This window comes from Mugil cephalus, chromosome 11 (genome assembly GCF_022458985.1).
Source record: "Mugil cephalus isolate CIBA_MC_2020 chromosome 11, CIBA_Mcephalus_1.1, whole genome shotgun sequence".
Lineage (NCBI taxonomy): Eukaryota > Metazoa > Chordata > Actinopteri > Mugiliformes > Mugilidae > Mugil > Mugil cephalus.
In genome coordinates, this window is record NC_061780.1 from 22,108,044 (window position 1) to 22,128,003 (window position 19,960).

The following is a 19,960-nucleotide window of genomic DNA, read 5'->3' on the forward strand; positions in this document are numbered from 1 at the left end:
CTCCGCTTTGACTAATGATTCTCTGATTACGACATGAGATACGTGGATATGGTCAGAGTGATGGTGCAGATTGCTGGTGTGGTTCCAGCTCCTCATAATGTACAGTAGTGTGAGCTCCTAGGAGTCCTGCTAATGAACAAAGCTCTCACTGTGCGGCAGTGGAATATCTCCTCTATCTCCCTCTCTGTGGCTTGGAAATATTCTAAATCTCGCAATCTGACAGAATGGTGTAATGCACTGTACATGCACACCCACTCGCACACAATCACTTAACTGGATGTGCACTTTGCTCCCCAGAAACCCCTCCCTTTCTTCTCTTGTCTATGCACACAGAGCGCCCTGTTTAACAGATCTCGTATTCAGATCAAATGTCATGGAGTGTGAGCCGTAGGGGTCCGCGTGGCCCTCGAGGTCGGAGCGAAGGGTCGGAGGTCAGCGCGTTCAGATGAAGCAGCTTGATTGTGCAGCGGGTTTTATAGTCATGGACATCAGTGTTGAGTGAGCGGGCTGCTAGGCAGCGCCGTGACAGAGAGGTCAGGGAGCAAATGAGCAACATTATCCGAGCTTTTGTTCCACCACGCTGCTCCTCGCACACACTTCACCCATCCTCACGTCGGCTCTTCTTTTTTGTTTCGTTGCACACGCACTTGCTCGGCTCTTGTTCTTTTCTAGAGAGCGCTCTCTACCAGGGCCTTTGCACGGGATGTGCTTCCATCTAGTGGTGTGATTGTAGCGATGCAATATGCCGCAAAAAGGAGTAACCGCCGACAGCCACAGCTTCTACATAGTTCATGCCATCTCTGACTATATTAAATTATTCTTTATGTTTTTGATAATCATTCTCTCATGCGTAAACTTATCGTCCTGCACATGTTCTGTTGAAAAGTAATTAAAATACATGTAAATAGAGGTGCACTGTATTTTGAGGCCTAGATGTCAAGTGTTTAAATCTAATTTTAAGCCTCTGTTTTCATTCTATAGGTCTCCCTTGTGTCTCCAAAACGGTTGTGACTCATCAAAGAATAGAAACGGGCCTTCTGAGGGTGTCCTGTGGTGTCTACAAACAGGATGTTGTAAGTGGGGGGCCTTTGGGTCCTTTGGAGTCTCTGTGAATCATCCCACAGATACTTGATCAGTTTGGGATCCAGTGAATTTGGAGGCCAGGTCAACTCCTTGTGCTGTTCTTAATGTTTTGTGTGTGTGTGTGTGTGTGTGTGTGTGTGTGTGTGTGTGTGTGTGTGTGTGTGTGTGTGTGTTTGTAGTTGTTCCTAAATCATTTGTGCGTGTGTGTCTGTGTGAGGCTGCATCCTGCTGGGGATGACGGCTGCCATCAATGAGTCAGGGAGTTCCTGGTGGTTCCTGGAAGGTGGTACATGTCTAAGTAACATCCACATAAATGCCAGGTCCAAAAGTTTCCCAGCAGAACACTGAATTATCACAAGATGCTCAATGTCATTCACTTCAACCTGTCGGTGGTCATAATGTTGTGGCTGACCAGTGTATGCATCATATGAAAGGTTGTCTACATTCATAAATGCTGTTAATACATCTGGTGACCTCATTAAACCTTGTGTGTAAAGTGAACGAATGCATACGTTTAAAAGTTGACTTTGAAAGACGGCTTGAAAAGGCAGAGAGGAAGGAGGGAGATGAGCCGCGTTATCAGCTCGTTCGTATTCATGATGCATCACAGCTTTTTATAGTGAAGGATGTGTGATGTTCATTTTTTTCATTTTTGAGTTAAACGTGTACCTTATTCCTTTAACAAACTGACTTTGACTTTACATTCTGAAACACTCTCGTGCGAGTAGATGAAGGAATGGCAAGTAGCCCTTTTGAACACAAGATGGCACTCTGAACCTTCAGCAACATTATTAATTTATGTAAGCCATAATCTGGATGGAGGTCATTTCTGTGAGATACATTAAGTATCATCTGTCCCAGCTGATGAATTGAACCATTATTTTCCCTTGGCTGTTAATAACATTAGCACTTCTCACAGGATATCTGTGGGACGATGTAGGAATATTAATGTAATTCAGTCAGATAAAACAGAAAACATTTAGACTGTAGTACTATTATTATCATTCCAACCTGTGTTTGATCGAGGAACTACCACCTGACATTCACAGGGCGGCTCAGCCACATCAGCAGGGGTTCTAGATGATGATCCTGGACAGTAGGCTACTGTACCCTGTCCTGGAGGCACATATCACCAATGTCACTCTGTCCACACACTTTCACCTCCACAGCATCAATCTCCTACGTCCATCTCTGGCGCAGAACTGCACGCCCTGATCACATCCCGCACTGATTACCCTCCTTCTTCTTCCTCTTTTGGTTTTAAACTTGTGTTCCAGCAGCTCCATCGGCTCCTTGTGAAGCTCGGCCCCGATTGCGAGATCACGTTACCGATGAGATGAGTTAAAATGAAATGAGATGAGATGAGACGAGATAAGCTAAAAGGAGATGAGATGAATTAAGCTGAAATGAGATGAGGTGAATGGGATTTCACCTAATAACAGGTGAGGTCAGGTCAGGTCAACGGAAATGAGATAAAATGAAATGAGATCAGCTAAGATGAGATGAGATGAGCTAAAGTTAAATGAGATGAAATGATATGAGGTCAAATGTCATGGCAGACGGCTTTAGATGAGGTGAGGTGAGCTGTGCCGAGTTTAAATGGTGTTGTATTTCAGAAAACATGCACATAATTCAAAGATAAATGAGTGTATTTCCTCAGAGTCATATTGTCCAGAGGGTGTCTGGGGTCCCATCGGCGTGGAGGAAACTGGGCAGCAGCTCTGAGTCTCAATCTGATCTTCACACACCATTTTACACATCATCCCACACTCTCAGATCCTCCCCTGCATGTCAACTCATGGCCCGACCGTCTTCCGTGGCTTTAGGAGCATTCAGTCACTCAGCTCTGAAACACTCTCCCCCGCTGACATCTGAAACATATACTCTCTGACGTCTTTCAAATCCAGAATACAGAACGCGTCTCTTTGAAACGGCTTCATCTCCTGCCACTATTTAAAGTCAGCATACTGTTACGTTTGCTTTGTTACCTTCACACTGTTTCCTTGTTTTGCGCGGCCTGCTCGTCCACATTTTCCACCCAGATTCATTGTCCCAGCCTGTAGACCGAAACCACTTCTGAAACCCTTTTCCACAAAAATGTCTCAGTGGTCCAACAGTAGTCAAGGAGGGACAGCCCGTGAACTAATGACAGGATGTTGGTTAACCGAGGTCGAAGGCTATATCATCTAGTTTGAGCTGATGGAGGAAAACAAGTCAACTCAAAAGAAATGGAAGAAGAGCTTGATTGAGTCCTGTTTTCTCTTATGTCATGTCAACCTCCAACTTTGAATGAGCGAAATACTGAGACCTGCAAAACCTATTTGATGAAAGAAATGAATGAAAGCGCCACATATAAGCTATAGCTCTGTTACCCTTATTGCATTAGAACTACAGTTTGTTGCATTTGTGAAATCAACATTTGATTTCTTTATGTAATAAAGAAATAAAGTATTATTCTGTTTAACTCTTGAAAGAAAGGCACTTTCATGAATAAGCTAAAAATAAAGTACACAGCTGGAATAATAATGAAATCATCAAAATGAATTCATCCATTCACTATAAAACCCAGGGCCTAGGTCGAAACATTGTGGCTGTCACCTCAACACTTTGTCAAGCATAGTTGAAGACCAGGTGCATCCTTTCATTTTCATTACCTCCCCAGAGGCCTCTTTCACCAGCAGGCACAGCTCAGGAAGAGTTTCAGTTGATCCTGAAGAAAAAGTTCAAGGTGAACAGCGCAGAATCTGAAACTCCCCATTCAGTCATAAATAAAAATGTTAACATATACCATTAAGCCCCAAAATGGTTTAAGAACTACTCCTGGCATTCGTGTGGATGTTACTTAGACATGCACCACCCACCAGGAACCACCAGGAACTCCCTGACTCAGCGATGGCAGCAGTCATCCCCAGCAGGATGCAGCCTCACGCAGACACACACACACAAAAACGCTTAAGGAATAACACAAAAAACTAAAACATGAAGATGAGCACAAGGTGTTGACCTGGCCTCCAAGTTCACTAGATGCAAACTGATCAAGTATCTGTGGGATGATCCACAGAGGCCCCTCCCCTCAACCCACAGGACCCAAAGACCCCCACTAACAACATCCTGTTTGCAGACGCCACATGACGCCCTCAGATCCCATGTCCATTCTTTGATGAGTCACAACTGTTTTGGAGGAGACCTACACAATATTAGGAAGCTGGTTATAATGTTACGCCTTATCGGCGTATGCTGTTTTGCACAGATATCTCCAAATTGTAATTTTATTATATTAGTAGTATAACTTTTTATACTATATTTTCTTGTTGTGAGCGAGTATATCAAAATTCTAATGTGCACGACTAGTGTGCAGCTTGAATGACAATAAAAAAAAAATAAAAGTCTAGCCCCCGTGGTCTATTTAAACCCGCATTTTTATTGTCTCTTGCCAGTATAGTCCGGGTTATTCCCTGTGCCAACGCCTGCCTTGAGCTTCCTGCCAGCTGGAGGAAACGCTATCATGCGGAGAGGGGGGAGAGTGTTCTCAAGTTTCGCTCTCATCACAGAGCGCGTCCCTCCTTAAGACGCACGGGCTCTTACTTTGAAACTCTTTCCCAGACGCAATCGTGGAGCTGGGACAGCCTGTCGATCAACTTGAAGTTTTGCGGAGGAGAAAATGAGCGTGTGGTGATGTTACCTGCAGCAGCTTGGACGGTCACAAGCGCCGCTGAGTTGGAAAACTTTTTTTTTTTTTTTTTTGAACTAATACGTCTTCGAGTGATTCGCAACTTCAGGACCACCGGCTGTCCGGTGCTGCCTGTGTGAGGATCCAGCAGCACAACTTCTTCCAGTCGACGAGATGTTTGCACGATAAATGACTTATTCACTGAGGCTGGAGTGGAATGCACTCGACCGGGGACGCGCACGATGGTAAGACAGTCTTTTTAATTTTTCTTTTTACCCAGCAGCAGTTTCTTATCAGACAAGACGGAACAGCTCCAAAAGTTTGGGCTGAGCAAACTGCTGAGCAGGCAGATCTTACAGACCTGCAGAGCCCGACTTAAAGGGTATCAGTTCATGGCACCACCAATAAATGTGCTTTCCAGATAGATTTGTTTCAGTAATGTACATTTATGTATATGTTGCTTGTCATACGAAAACATACTAGTGCAGCAGATGCACCATTCAGATTTTATTTATTTATTACATTTCTGCATAAAATGACTCAAAATTGAACCATGGAAGACGCAATCAAACAGATGAAACAGTAATACTGAATTGCATTTATTTGCGTTTACTTATTATGAGTTGCAAAAGTAAGTGGACATTTGTTTTCAGTATCTGGTCTGACCCACATTTTGCAGAGATAACTTCAACTATACGTTTCTGGTAACTGCTGATCAGTCGTGCACAGCAGCCTGGAGGAATTTGACTTCATTCCTCAGTACAGAACTGCTCCAGTTCTAAGACGTCTGTTTAACTTGGCCATTCCAAAAAAAAAAAATGTATTTGTTTCTTCTTTTATCATAATTTTGTAGAAGCCTTGTGTGCTTGGCGTTCTTGCTGCATGACTCAGTTTCTCTTAATATTCAGCACATGGACAGATGTCCTATATTTTCTTTTAGTATGATCGGAATTCATCGGGTCCATCAGTGATGGCAAGTCTTCCTGGCTCTCATTCAAACCAGACAACTTTACTTTGGTTTCATCTGTCCGCAAAATATTTTCCCAATAGTCTTCTGGCTTGTCTGCATTATGTTCGACAAACTGCAGGCAGGCAGTTTGGACAACAGTGGCTTTGTCCTTGCCCCTCTGCCATGCACACTGTGAATAAACAAATACACATGTGTAATTTCATTGGGAATTTCTTTGTCTGCTTTCAGGACCTTTGTAAAAAAGTATCCACCGATGTTTTGAATCATTTTATGCAGAAAAGGTCACTGCCACAGCAAAAACAGCATTTTTCTTGTTTATTTCTTGTTTTTTTTTGTTGTTGTTTTTGACCTCCTCCATGATTGTGTCATGGTTCCCTTAGCCTCTGATTAGTTGCCTCACAAGGTAGTCGTGTGTTATATGTGGATTTGTTAGTCCGGTATAAACATACTCATCTTTCACCCTGCGATTCTTTGCACACATGTTAAAGGTAAACATAAAATCACAAATCACATTCTCACCTGACATTTGCAATATGCCAGGTTGACTAAAAAGGGGTAAACTTTTGAATGGAGTCACAGCAGCGTTTCCCTCCCCATCCGACTGGTTATCATCTGCCTTTTAAAGGAGTCCCTATAGTTTCACGTTTCAAATTGGTTCCACATGTAGAGCAGACAGACTCCAACTGCCACATGGAAACCAAGAGAGAAAACTCTGCCCATTCTTCTCTTCTCTCTCCTCACTTTGTCTATATTTGGTAGTAAAGGAATGTAAATAATACTGCCTATCAGTCAAACTACGCTATGTTGTTGCAGCACATTAATTTCACTGAAGGTGAAGTTTACCGGGCCCCACGTTGGAATTCACTGCTGGGCACACAAAACCCCTCTCCAGATCCACAGTGTAGCCAGTCCCTCTGTGAAACCCACCGTGGGACTGCAGCTCATTGTGTTCTCAGCTGTGCTTTCCTGTTCCTCTGCTCCACGTCTGTGTGGGAGAGAGAAAGAAAAATAGAGGGTGGACAAGCTTTTACTGATTGCACTGATAAAGTCTCCATCAGCTGAGCTTGTCCACGCACACTCCCTTAACTTTCCCTCTAAACTATTTTTGCAGCCCTAGAACCCAGAGGTCTGCAGTCACACCAAAAGAAAGAAAAAAAAAATGAACTCGGCTCTCCACTGTTCTGCCTTCAGCCTTCAGCCTTCAAGGCCATCGCGCATACAGACAGATGCACGTATAGATGCGTACTGTAAATAAACACAAAATCTAATTTATCTCGGATAACGTACGGTATGCGCAAAAGGCAACAAACCCACATGAACTCCAGTTAAATAAACCAAGCCAAGTTAAATCACAGGAAACGTCAGTGTTATCATAAACTTAGGCTTCTAAGGCTGTAATGAATGATTTTGCTGAGGCAGCGCACTGACCCACACACCCAAACACCCACACACATTTATGGCTTAGACAGAGAATTATTTACCATCACGCGGCTACATCTCGAAGAGTGTGGATGTAGCATCGAAATACCGGAGCGGTTGCATGAAAATACGTTTAAGAGACACGGCTCAAGGATTCAATCTTCTAAACAAACTTAACCATTGTCTGTTAGTATTCTAAGAGATGTATGTTGTTCATGTTGTGTGGAAGAATGGACATGGGCCTTCTGAGGGTGTCCTATGGCGTCTGAAAACAGGATGTTGTTAGTGGGGGGGCCTTTGGGTCCTAAGGGTTGAGGGGTGGTACATGTCTACGTAACATCTGCATGAATGTCTGGTCTAAAAGTTTACCAGCAGAACATTAAATTGTCCCAAGACGATCAATGTTTTTTACTTCTCCTGTCAGTGGTCATAATGTTGTGGCTGATGTCCTATTTACTGTCAGAAAGGACAAATCCGTTCCAGGATGCTGACTTGTTTCTATAAAAAAAATGTATTAATGTTCTTCATGAGCACACGGGCATCAAACAAGACTTGAGTTTTATCAAGTTAAAATCATATTCAAAAAGAGGCTGGTTTTCTGCGGAGAGGCCAGGTCGCTGTGACGATGCTCATTCAAACTCTAATGCTGGATGAGCAGGACCGACGGAGAGAGAGGGGCTTTGTTCAAACACCTAGTTTGGATATGATAACATTAACACCTCCAAATGAACAGGAAGACCGGGTGCCAAAATTAACACTGCACTGAGCCAGCGTACAAAATATCCCGTCTGTTACACTGGCTAGCCTTAATGGAATGCAAGCCTTATTAATGCTCGGCGCCCAGCCTGCAGAGACTTGTCAAAAAAGGAAAAAAAAAAGGTGAACAGGGTACCATTCACTGCACCGATCATCAAGACCTCATTTCCATCCATTATTTAAAAAAATAAAAACATTCGAATGTGACTAATGAGCGCCAAAACAAAAACGCCGGCTAACAGCGCGCTAACATAAATGGACCGTTCAAGCTAAATGTACGATTTCATCTTTAAAAAATTCATGAACTAATGTTTAATCTCTCTCTACCTGTTAACACTGGAGACACAACAAACGTTTGTGAAAAAGAAAAGTCTACTGACCTGCTGTAGCTGAGAGACAACTGGTGCATAGCCAAAACTTTCGAGGTGGAGCTCAAAGTCAAGAGCAAGTATGTCGTAATTTATTTATTTTTTTTCAATAGTTCATATAATACCCAACAGGTCTCGACAAATACATGCACCGTTAATCTTTACTAGCTTTAAAGATACCACTTACACTCAGAGGTGTCCAGCGTCTTGGAATGGATAGGATTGCAAACAACAACACAAACAAACAAAAAATGTAACTGCACTCTTTAATAGTTTAAGGTTTGAGAAGGCGTAGATTTATCTTGCCTCCCGTAACTTCATATGTTGACAATTTGATGTATATCAGCAAATTTAAATGAAATAATCTAAAATACGACTTATTTTATTTAACATTTACACAACCAACAAAAATAAAAGTCTGGATAAGCTCTATTAAACTATTTCACCAGAACTGATGACTATTTATTTTAAGGTATTTTAAGGTAGAATAAACCCCATGATTAATTTGACTCAACTCTGAATTTCAGTGAGCATATGAACCTTATCCCACTGGTCTTAGGGCAAATAGACCAATAGACCTTTAAAAGCACATTTACAAAAACAGCAGCCAAGCGGTGGATCGTGGCAGAGATGGGATAAAGCTTTGCGGCGTTGACTTTGTAGAGCAACAAAACTCTAGAGAGAAACTACACAGAGAACAATACTAAATAGACACTTCTTCTCCCAGTTGATCCGTCGAGAGCACAACTCTGAGAGGGACGCCGTCCACACACAACCATCTGCTGCTTGTCTCCGCGTGGAGGTGGCTTGTGTAGAGATGAACACTCATGATGGGCTGCGTGACTTGTTGGCGGAAGCCAAATATTGGCCGCTGATAGAGAAAGACGGGGTCGGGTGAGGAGAAGGTGGCGAGTGGGGCGTTAGGAGGGACTAGACAGAATGACAGGCTCGCTCTGTAACAAGCCAGTCTTTCCTTGATGTGTTCCATCTTTACTGATCCAAAACAATGAATTCAAAAATTGTGGAGAAGCAGATGGAAATACTGAAGCGGAAATGTGCGACTACCGAGTGCACCAATCGCAGCTTTTGCAGCCTGCGTCGTCGCGATGCGTAGTTGAATTTCGGGGGATGGTGCACGTGAGGCTGCAGCATTAGGGTCTGGACCGTCGCCGTAAAGCGCCTCTAAGGGCGGGAATCCGTTTGGAAACTGCAGTGTTTATAATCGTTCTTTAAAGTGGACATGTTAAAACAGCTCAGCACTAATAGCCATTTACTTTATGATGTCTGATGGGTTTACAACAACAGCTGTGCCCCCCCCATCCCCTCAGAGCCTTTTAGACAAGAAGACAGGGCCTTGTAAAAAAAAAAAAAAAAAAAAAAGTAAAAAAGTAAGCATGTCTGCTTCTTTTTTCTCCTGTGTGTGTGTGTGTGTGTGTGTGGTTACAGGCTGAGGCCCACGGCTTGTTTGTAAAAATGAGACAACCAGGTTGGTGGCCCCGCCATAAAAACGACACCTGTGAGGGGTTTTTTTTTGTTTTTTTTTGTGTGTGGAGGTGAAATATCTGCAAAGACAATGGAGGACAGAGTAATGTAGGAGGCAGGGTCAAAATAGAAAAACATACAATGTAGAAGTTGCATAAAATGTGGCAGTGAAAGAAGAACTACAATATGAATGCAGACATGATAATTAATGCAGTTAACAGTGAGCTGAACTGCAAAGCTAATTGCACTGGAATAGTTTTTAAGTACAAAATATGCAAAAGTGAACCTCGGAATTGTATTTTTCTGCACGGTTTGGGTAAATGTACGTAGCTACTGTCTATATCTACAGATAACTTGTCACAAAGCTGCAGCTGAACCTCTAAATGTAATACCTGTTAAGTCTCTGGAGAGCTACTTAGAAGTAACAAAGCCGTGCAGCGTTTATAATCACGATAAGGTTGCGATGCCCTGCCAGCGGAGAGGGAATGTCGTGTTATTTGAAGTAGAATTTGCATTTTTATCTTCAGTTTAATTTTGTCTTAAGCAGAAGTAATTTGTCTCCGACCCAAATCTGCTCCGCGTCTCGTGCATGAGCGAATTATTTTGAAATGTCAGCCCCGGTTATCTTTTGGCTGCCACTTCTCTGGGCAAACATTCGCTCTCATGCATCACCTTCCTCTAAGGAGAATGGAATGTGTGTTGGGGAACGGATTCCAGATCCACGTGTGCACTCCCGCTGCAGCCATATGGAGCAAAGAGTTTTGTGCCACAGAGTAATTACTTTCAGAGCTGTGATCTGATGTCTGGGCTTCATTCCGCACACGGCAGATGAAGAATATAAAGCGCTGAATTACCTTTATTCATTTGCCAGAGGGAAAAATCAAATCTGTTTGCTCACAAACGAAGCTTCTTTTTTTTCCCTTTGAAAGCGTTCTCCTTTCAAAGGGAGATTGGTCTGGGACTACGAACAGAGAGAGATGTGTTGTGGCTGCCTGCGGTACATGTTTTGAAATCATTAGGTAACTTTTAGAAAATGGACAACAATAAAAGACAGATGAACCTTAGTTATATTATTATTATTATTATTTGTAACAGGAAAGTTACTCATAGTCAGAAAGGTCAAACCTTGAATTAGTTCGTAGCCAACGTCAAAAGGACTTAATAACTAATCTCGTCTGGCGGCTATAATCAGAACCCATTTAACCAGGCCTGTCACTTTTTCATTCAGCTTGAATCCACTTTATATTTGGCAAAAGAATAAATAAAATAAATCTGCTGCTGTTGTAATGATGGGTGCCTCTGGCAGCGTTGCCAAACTCTTCAAACCGAATGGCCAAACAACAGTTGCAGTCTAGCTCTTTTTGGAGTTTTCTGTTCAAGATTCACAGTTTCACAGAGTTTCTTGTCACGTGCACAGTATAGAAATACATGAAATAGAAATACTTCTTCGTCGTCGTCTACCCAAATGCTTAACGGCTTAGAAATAGAATATAAAAAGACGCATCTAATCCAAAATACAAATTAAAGGCAGTGTATGCAAAAATCATCTCCAGTCGCTGTAAAATGCATAAAATGCATCGTCATGGAGAAGACCGCCATTGAGCCTTCACTAGCAATGGGACGTGCATGCGCATCGACTTATGTAGAGTAACAAATAGGAACATCCAACACAGCGACACTCCTCGTAAAATGGCCTGTGGTTGGTGGAAAAAATGAAAAGAGGAGGCACAGAAGTCAGTTGTTCTCTCATAACAATTAATTAATCACAAATGAGAGTGTAAAGGATGCACTGAAATGAAAATAGAAATTGAAAAAAGTCAACAGTACATTGTATTACATGCAGTAGTGGATGGTTATAGACTGTCGGTGATGGAGGCAGCTCTCCTGTGGAGTCTGTGCTGGTGGATGCTCTGCAGAGAGGGCACTGTAGTCCTGGTGATCTTCGTTCAAGATGCTCTGAACGATGCGGCTATAAAGGTTGCCATGGATCTTAGGCGACACGCCGAACTCTCTCAGTCGCCGTTGAGCCTTCTTGACCGGCTGTGCGACCTGCAGAAAACGCTTAAACGTGTGTGAAATGGCTCACAATTCATCCAGAGGCTGACTGAATGTGACTGCAAGTACAGTTTAGAAGAGGCTGTGAATGGCAGCAGTAGTTGGCTCACAAAATGTCAGCAGGCGTATGATGTGTTCATTGCTACCTGGGCAGTTCTAAGGCCTGGTTTTAGTAAGTGGTCAGTCAGAATCTCACTGGTCTCTGGCTTTAGAAGTAAGGCTGTAGAAAAAAATAACTTCACAGATAAATTTCTCCTGAAACCCTAACCCTAATGGTTTTTGCAAGTGTTTTTTGGGTGCCTTATAATTTATGTGGTGTTGATCTAAATGTGGAAAAATCTCCACTGACACCAAGTTATACTGTAAGTATGTGGCACATACTGGGGTTATTCAAATAGCCTGGTTTCTCTGAGTAACGTGACTATTAAAGCAAATTGAATTTCATTGCTGTTGACCAACTACTAGCTCTGATTGGCTTGGTTGGAAAAAAAAAAGATGCTTTGCTTAAATATGTCTTTACAACAATATAAAGTCAAATATTTAAACTGAAAACCAGGCACGATAAACAGTAGCAGTGAATTTATATTTAGGAGTATTATGGATGTAAGGGACATTGTGCAACATTTTGTTTCTCTCTGAAACTTCTGACATGTTTACTCCTGTCTGAGTTTTAATCATCTACCTCTGATTCTGTTTAGACTCTTTACACACTGTGTGAACTCTCACTTGAGCTGAGCTCTTTTTCTTTCCTCAATATTTAAGGATGGCCACTAGGAAGAGGAACTTTCAGGCTTTGGCGCTGTGCATGCGGCTGGGAACAAAGCCTGGTCTTTTGTTCCACTGTAGAATGCAAGCTGGAAAATGAGAGTTTTTTTTTTTTTTTTTACAAAATGTGAGCAATTTAAAGTCACTCATGTTGAAAATGTTTACAGGAAAACTAGCGAGTTTGCTGACTGATGACTGATCCTGCTCCCATATCATTACTATAGCCTACATGAACATGCATGCCGACAAATATGCTAATTAGAGAATATGCCAAACCATGCATGGTGCACACATCGCCCACAAAGCATTTCCCCTCCCCCTCCCCACCGACACACACCCGTCGGCCGGCTGAAGTTCCTGTCAGTGACAGTCTCCCTGTCACACTCCAGCTACTCAGCAGACATATGATGGCAGACAGGTCACGGTGCAGACAGACCACACACGTACAACCACAACGCAATGGACGACAGCCGGTGCCACACAAACAACACAAAAAGACAGATCCCAACATCTTCCTCGCTCGTGTTTTCTGGCCGAGCATGAAAGAGTAGTCACTTATTTATTTATTACTAAGGAGTAAAGTTTAGCCATTAGCCTGTATTTGGATGACACCCACGTGTGTTGAGTCGCATGGAGTGGATGCTTCAAAATAAAAGCTCTCTGTTTGTGACTCCTTTATAAAATGTGTATTCATTTAGTTTGCCTGAGTGTTTAGATGAAGCTTGCTCCGTGTTCTTCACCAGTCGGCCTGCTAACTTTTTATTCATCAGTGCGGCGTGACACCCGGTGAGTTCGCTGTTACTGGATTAGTTAATGCCCTCAAATGAATAGTGCTTTGACTGGAGGTTTCTGACTGGAGTGTCAAGTGGAAGGAAAGCAGTACAACAAATATTACTCGAGTGATGAAAACCCATTTTTAAACCTTTGACAGGTTGAGGGGCCCCCAGCCAAACATTTGTTGTTGGGCCCATAATGACCACTGTTTTACATGACAGCTTTATTATTTCCCCAGATACTTCCCACACTGCTGAATGTTCAGATGATTGATCTGTTAGTGCTTTAAGAGAAAATGTAATGTTTTTTAATATATACGTAATGCATTCTTAAAAATATAACCATAACCAGTTGTTCAGTTTTCTGTGACACTAAACTCATCTTGATAACCTGAATTCACCAGTTTACTGCTGCTCAGAGGGAAATGTTCAACTGAATATTGTTATTTGGAGCTTCAGGAAGTCATGTGTCGCCATTTAGATTAGTGCTGTTCAACAAAAATGCCACACAGTTCTCTTTAGTGTTGACTCTAGCGCATCTGGCTTCTACTGGTCCACAACATGCACGAGCAATGGCAGCTTCTGAAGAGACATAACAATACCAAACATAACAATACCAAAGGAAATAATGACTTACAGTCATATGGGAATAGTTTTGGTTTTAGCCCAATGTTGAACAAACCACGGTAAACTTCATTAAAAGTCCATTAAAACAAAGATATGTGGAACCTCTACACCTCTAAAGAAAACAGCGACATAAGTGATCATCAGTGTGTTCATCAGTTATGACATCCTTTTGAAATATTCTCTCCTTATAGCTGTTAATTGGCTAAATTTGTGAAATTCTGTTTAAACTACGTTGATGTACGCAGTGTACATCACCCCTCTCAGTAATGAATGATTTACCTGCCTTCATTATTACACTTTCACTTCTGAAAACACTGCAGCATTTGTTCTCCTAAGGAGACTTGTTTTTGTCTGACATGTACCGGTAGCGAAGGATCAATAAATTTGTGTATTTATGCTTATTAACTTTTCTAGTTTGATAGGACATGCAAATTAAATTGTAATATACAGTGAAATAACCCGTGTGTCCACATAATTTTTTTAAACAACAACTACCAGTTCAAAGATGATGATTATTTTTTTTTTTTATACTTCTTAGGTCGTACTAATCCCAGATACCTCAAGATCTTAATCTTATTTTAAAGAAATTAAGATGCATTCCAAACAAATGCTCAGGTCTCAGGAGGTTAATCTGAGCTTTGAGCAGGTCACTACAGCTCACAACAGAAACGGAGATAAATAAATAACTTAAATAAAAGATGAACATGAACATGATTCAGAAAGATGCTCTCTGCATTTTAATGTCAGGTGTGAATACCTGTGGATCACTTGCATGCTTTTTCCAGGCTCATAGTCCTTTATCAAGACCGGAGCCAGAAGGTGGAGGCGCATCCCCCCTTATAGTTAATAGTGTGCTTCAGTGGAGCAATTCTGTGATTACAGAAGTTATACAGGCAACTATTTGGGATGAACCAGACCTGCCGTATTTATCTGGACCACCTGGCCTGCTATCCGTGACTGATAGTCCAGCCTTTGTGAACAGCGATACATTCATCTCAGAGTATTGATCTTCATTGGGAACATTAAACCTTCCTCTCGGTGTCGTAGAACATCCCCTAGATGAATCCATTGCAGGTCTCACCTTTGTAACTTGATTCAGTGAAAGCTTTCCAGAGAAAAAAGTTGCTGATCGGAGAGCCAGAACGTGGACTGCTCACGTTTCACTCCACAGGAAGAGTGAAACGTGAGACCACTGGTGGGAACCTTTAGACATAAACCTTCCTAAAGGCCAGAATTAAATTAGACATAAATCAGTGTGCACTATATGGTAGGGTTTTAACTGCTGTGTTGGAGCAAATGTAGGGTTCGCCTTCTTCTCCATACATGTAACTGGATGAGTCATTTCCAGATGTGTGAAATGAATTCCTCTTCCTATCCATCTGCTGAAGGCATGTTCGCCTTTGGCCTAAGACTGTACATACAACAAGATTATTGCTTCTTTCCATCCTTTCTTTATGCTATACTCTCCTCTCTTTACTTTATTAATGCAATGTCTTTCTGGTGTTGCTACCGTTTCAAAAGACTTGCTCTAACCTTTCTTATTGGAGTCTGTCTGACCATGGAATATATTCTGCCTTTCTCGTAGCGCATATGCACGGTACGGAGGTGGGTGGAAATGGAGCGGGTGGGTGGAATGGTCGTTTCATGCAAATGAGCCAGCACGAGGCTCGGCTCGGCGATGCCATTCTGTTGAAAACTTTAGTCTATGATCTCTCAGGTTTTCCAAAGTCCACAACTGCTTTCATATTCAGTGTCGCTGTAAATTTTATACAGTCCCTCAGGGAAGGCTGAAGGCACTGTGGAAATGCACTAGTAGAATAAAATGATCCTCTAACATGCAAGTGAATACACCAGTTGGCACTTTACGACTGGTAAATACAGTTATGTTCCGGGAAAGAATCAGCACTGAGCTATGGATTAGTGCTGACACAGGTCTGCATCAAGTGTGGACCTTGTGTTAGAATGTTGTAGGTTGAATGGTATGCTGTTGTTGTTTACACATAGAACATAGGATTAATTTGGTGGTTTTGTTATACAGCAATCAGCTGCAACATTACAACCACTGACAGGAGACGTAAATAACATTAATCGTCTTGTGACAGTTCAATGTTCTGCTGGGAAACTGCTGGCATCCATGTGGGTTGAGTTACCAAGATGGCCACCCTGTGTGTAAACAGTAATTAGAAGCTCCTGTAATAAGTAGTAAGTGTACATTAAAATGCATTAAATTAGTCAAACAGACAGTATTTTTTCAACTTACATGCGTTGAAATGCTGTGTTATATGGGAACTACAAGCCTGTGTCGCGTTAACAATGGATAAAAACAATAGCCTGGTAAAACCAAACCAGTGCAAAACATCATTGCGGCAAACTGTGATTAATAGTGTTTTGTTTTTTGTTTTTTTACATTTAAATTAAACAACTAAAACTTTTGAATTTTTTTTTCATCACTGTAAATAATTCTAGTAAAAACCTCATGAGTTGGTTCAAGTTATCTGTTCCATGTACAATTTGTGTAAGTTAAATAGCCTAAATTTAGTTTAACATCATAGCAATGATACTAACATCAAATTTTTAATAATTAAAAAAAAATAAATAATTTCACTCTGCACTCAAAATGTCCAATTTCCACCAAGTTATATTCAGACAAGGCCATCGTAGACGCGGCCATCTAGTTTTTTGACTTCTGGAACGCAGGTAACTCAGGTGTGACGTCATTCTCAGCTCCAGCTTCCGACCTCCGACCTCCGACCTCTGAGGTAGATGGAACACACCATTACTTAGACACGTAACACCCACCTAGACCAGACCAGGCACCCCTACCCCATAGCAATGACGCTCCTAGCTCCTTGTTTGCAGCAGCCATTTTTAACAGGCACAGACACATAAAACGCATTAAGAATAACTAAAATAAATAGATTAATAAAAAAACAGCATAAGGTGTTGACCTGGCCTCCAAATTGGGTTGTTCTAGAGAGGCCCCTCCCCTCAACCCCTAAGACCCAAAGGCCTCCCACTAATAACATCCTGTTCCCAGACACCACAGGACACTCTCAGAAGGTCCTTGTCCATTTTCTGATGAGTCACAACCGTTTTAGAGGCACACTTACACAATATTAGGAAGGTGGTCATAATGTTATGCCTGATCGGTGTATAAAGTATGTGAATCTTAATTACTAACTATGACTGACCCTTTTTCTTAAATATTGCAATCATTGTGTCTTTATGTCCTTTTATGACCACTCACAGCATTAACCTGACGTCTGGATGAGGAAATATCTTAGGTTTTTCGAAGGCTGCTAAAAGTGAAGAGTTCCCTGAGTAGTACAATGGCTAAAATGGGTGCAGCACTTTCCAATCTGACAGAACGTCACCTTAAAATTCGACTTTGATTGCGGATCTCACTCTCACATTGTAACAGGAGAATGTATTAGAAATGTATTTCAAAACGTAATTCATGTCTTTTTAGGTGGCAAAAAGTGTAAAGGGCTGAAAATTCTTCCTGATGATATGTAATAATGGTATAAAAACTGTTTATTATGATAGGCTGAGGTGGAAAAGTTGGTGGAAGATGGAAAAAAAGAATCTATTTTAGTGTGAATAAATATGTAAAAATCTCTCCCTGGGCTCTAAGTGATTTCAGAGAGCTTATTCTTCTTTGGTTGATTTAAACCCAGCAGCTGCAGCACAAATTCAACAAACTGAAAACAACCAACATTTTATAAGAAAACATCTTTCTTCCCCCTTCCTATGGCCGCTGTGCTCCCATTATTATCTCCGTGGAAAAATAGAATGGTATCAGGCTGTGATCTCTCAACTCATTTATTTTTCATCTTTCATGTGCTGTCATCATCCTCCGACGCAGCCAAATCAGAAAATGAAGTGAGCGGGTTTCTGAATGCAATCTGTGTCCTGGTACATCAGATTTACTTTTGGAGCAATGCTTTTGAAATTCTTTCATCTTCCTTCTCGCATCCTTCGCTTTGCTTTGTTTGTGCGAGAGAAAAAGAAGGACCCGACCACTTTCATTAAGGTCCCATCTCCGCTGATAAGCTGCACACACACACATTCTCTCCTCCAATCATTCCCTTCTGCAGGACCTGCTTAGATGATGTACCTATGATGTGCCTTTTCTCTCCTCTCCATCGCTTCTCTCTTTCGACACTCTTCACTCTTCTTTCAGCACAGTCGCTGGAACAACACCATGAGGCCTGGGTTGAATAAAATGTCTCAATAACTGGAACCAGCAGTAACATTGTTATCAGGATTTACTATAAAGAGCTTTGTTGATCCTTTCGCTCTTATTCTGGACATCATCTGGGATCAAAGGGTTTAAATTTGTGCAATACTTTGGTTCATGTGCAGTATGTGCAAAAATTAGATCACTCCCTGACGCCCTCGTGGGTGTAACATATGTAGAAATGTATGCAGAGAAAAATGCATGAATTGTTATTTTAGTCCGTCCGACCAACCACAATTAAGTCAACTGTTACACTCAAGTGATGCATATGGTCAAGAAGAAAAGAGGTGTCAAATTCAGCGTATTTTTTAAAAGAAAAATGGCTGGAGCGCTACTTACTGGTGTCCCTCAAACCGATGGTGCACTGGAAAGAGAACTACTGGCTGAAGGAAAATGGAAAGATCATGCAGGAAAATAGCATAAAAAACCCAGGTCCAGGCACTCAGATGGGTTTGAAAAACTAAAAGGCCTTTAATTCAATGGGCTGAAGTCATTAAAAAAACACCTACGTGTTTCTTCAGATACAGGGTGTGGAGACACAGTGTAAGTGTACTGACTCCAGCCCGTTGAATTAAAACGTCTTCTACTTTTTCAAACCCATTTGATTTTTTTATGTGTTTTTCTGCATGTTTTTTACATTTTCCTTCAGCGTACTCTTGTTTAACATTTAAAGCACAGTAACGCTGCCATTTTCTCTTGTTGACATTTGTTGTGATCAGAGTCATTTTAATAATAAAATAAATCAGGAATAGCTGCAGAACTATCAGGTCCATATCCCTCACCATGGTCTCTATGGATAGGAATGACTTAGGAGAAGGGAAATCAATATAGTAGTAATAATAATAATAATAATAATTCATACTGTATTGATCCCACAAGGGAAATTGTCTTTCCGCATTTGACCCATCCAGTCATTCACACAGTAGTGTACAGTGGAGCAGTGGGCTGCAGCCTCCAGGGAGTTAGGTTAGGTGCTTGGTCACGGCACCGCAGCCGTGGACACGAGTGGAGGTGAACCTGTGACCACTGCTCTAACTCCTACACCACAGCTCCCCTAATAGTGCTAACGTATAATGGTGACTCTATGGCTGTTACTGGGCTTGAATAATTTACAATAACCTACATTTCATATTATAAAATGACTGTACATGTTATAAAAAATTAACTTATTTGCCTCCAGAACTGCCTTAATTCTGTTTCCTTTCTATCATCTCCAACCAGTCTGCCCATTCTCCTCTGACCTCTCACATCAACGTTCGTACATTTTCGTCCGCTCACTGGATATTTTCTCTTTTTCGGACCGTTCTCTGTAAACTCTAGAGATGGTTGTGCGTGAAAATCCCAGTAGATCAGCAGCTTCTGAAATACTCAGACCAATAACCATACCACGATCAAAGTCACTTAAGTCCACCTTCTTCCTTATTCTGATGCTCGGTTTGAACATGAGCAAGTTGTCTTGATCACCTTTACATGAATAAATGCATTGAGTTGCAGCCATGTGATTGGCTGATTAGCTATTTGTGTTAACAAGCAATTGAACAGGTGTACCTGATAAAGTGGCAAGTGAATTTTTCTTTGTGTGAACAGTCATGGAGGTGCATAGAGCCAAAGAAAACAAGACACGTCCATTCAAACACATTGCCCACTGCTCCAAGTGTGCACAGTACTTTTTGAACTAACACAATAGTGTATAATCCACTATTATTGTTATTTTTTATTATTAAATCTTAAAGAAACACTTAGTATGAGTTA

At 41.5% G+C, this 19,960-nt stretch overlaps 1 protein-coding gene across 2 annotated transcripts in view; it reads left to right on the forward strand.

Moving 5' to 3' along the window:
* The first annotated feature begins 4,593 nt into the window (after positions 1-4,593).
* Positions 4,594-19,960, forward strand: part of gask1a (golgi associated kinase 1A) — a 42,622-nt gene continuing 27,255 nt past the window's right edge. Inside the window, exon 1 of one of the 2 annotated variants that reach the window (XM_047597658.1) lies at positions 4,594-4,998. In XM_047597658.1, the coding sequence (XP_047453614.1) occupies positions 4,996-4,998 (3 nt within the window). In that variant the 5' untranslated portion in view covers positions 4,594-4,995. The remainder of the gene's footprint in view (positions 4,999-19,960) is intronic. The other variant, XM_047597657.1, reaches the window with a different exon arrangement.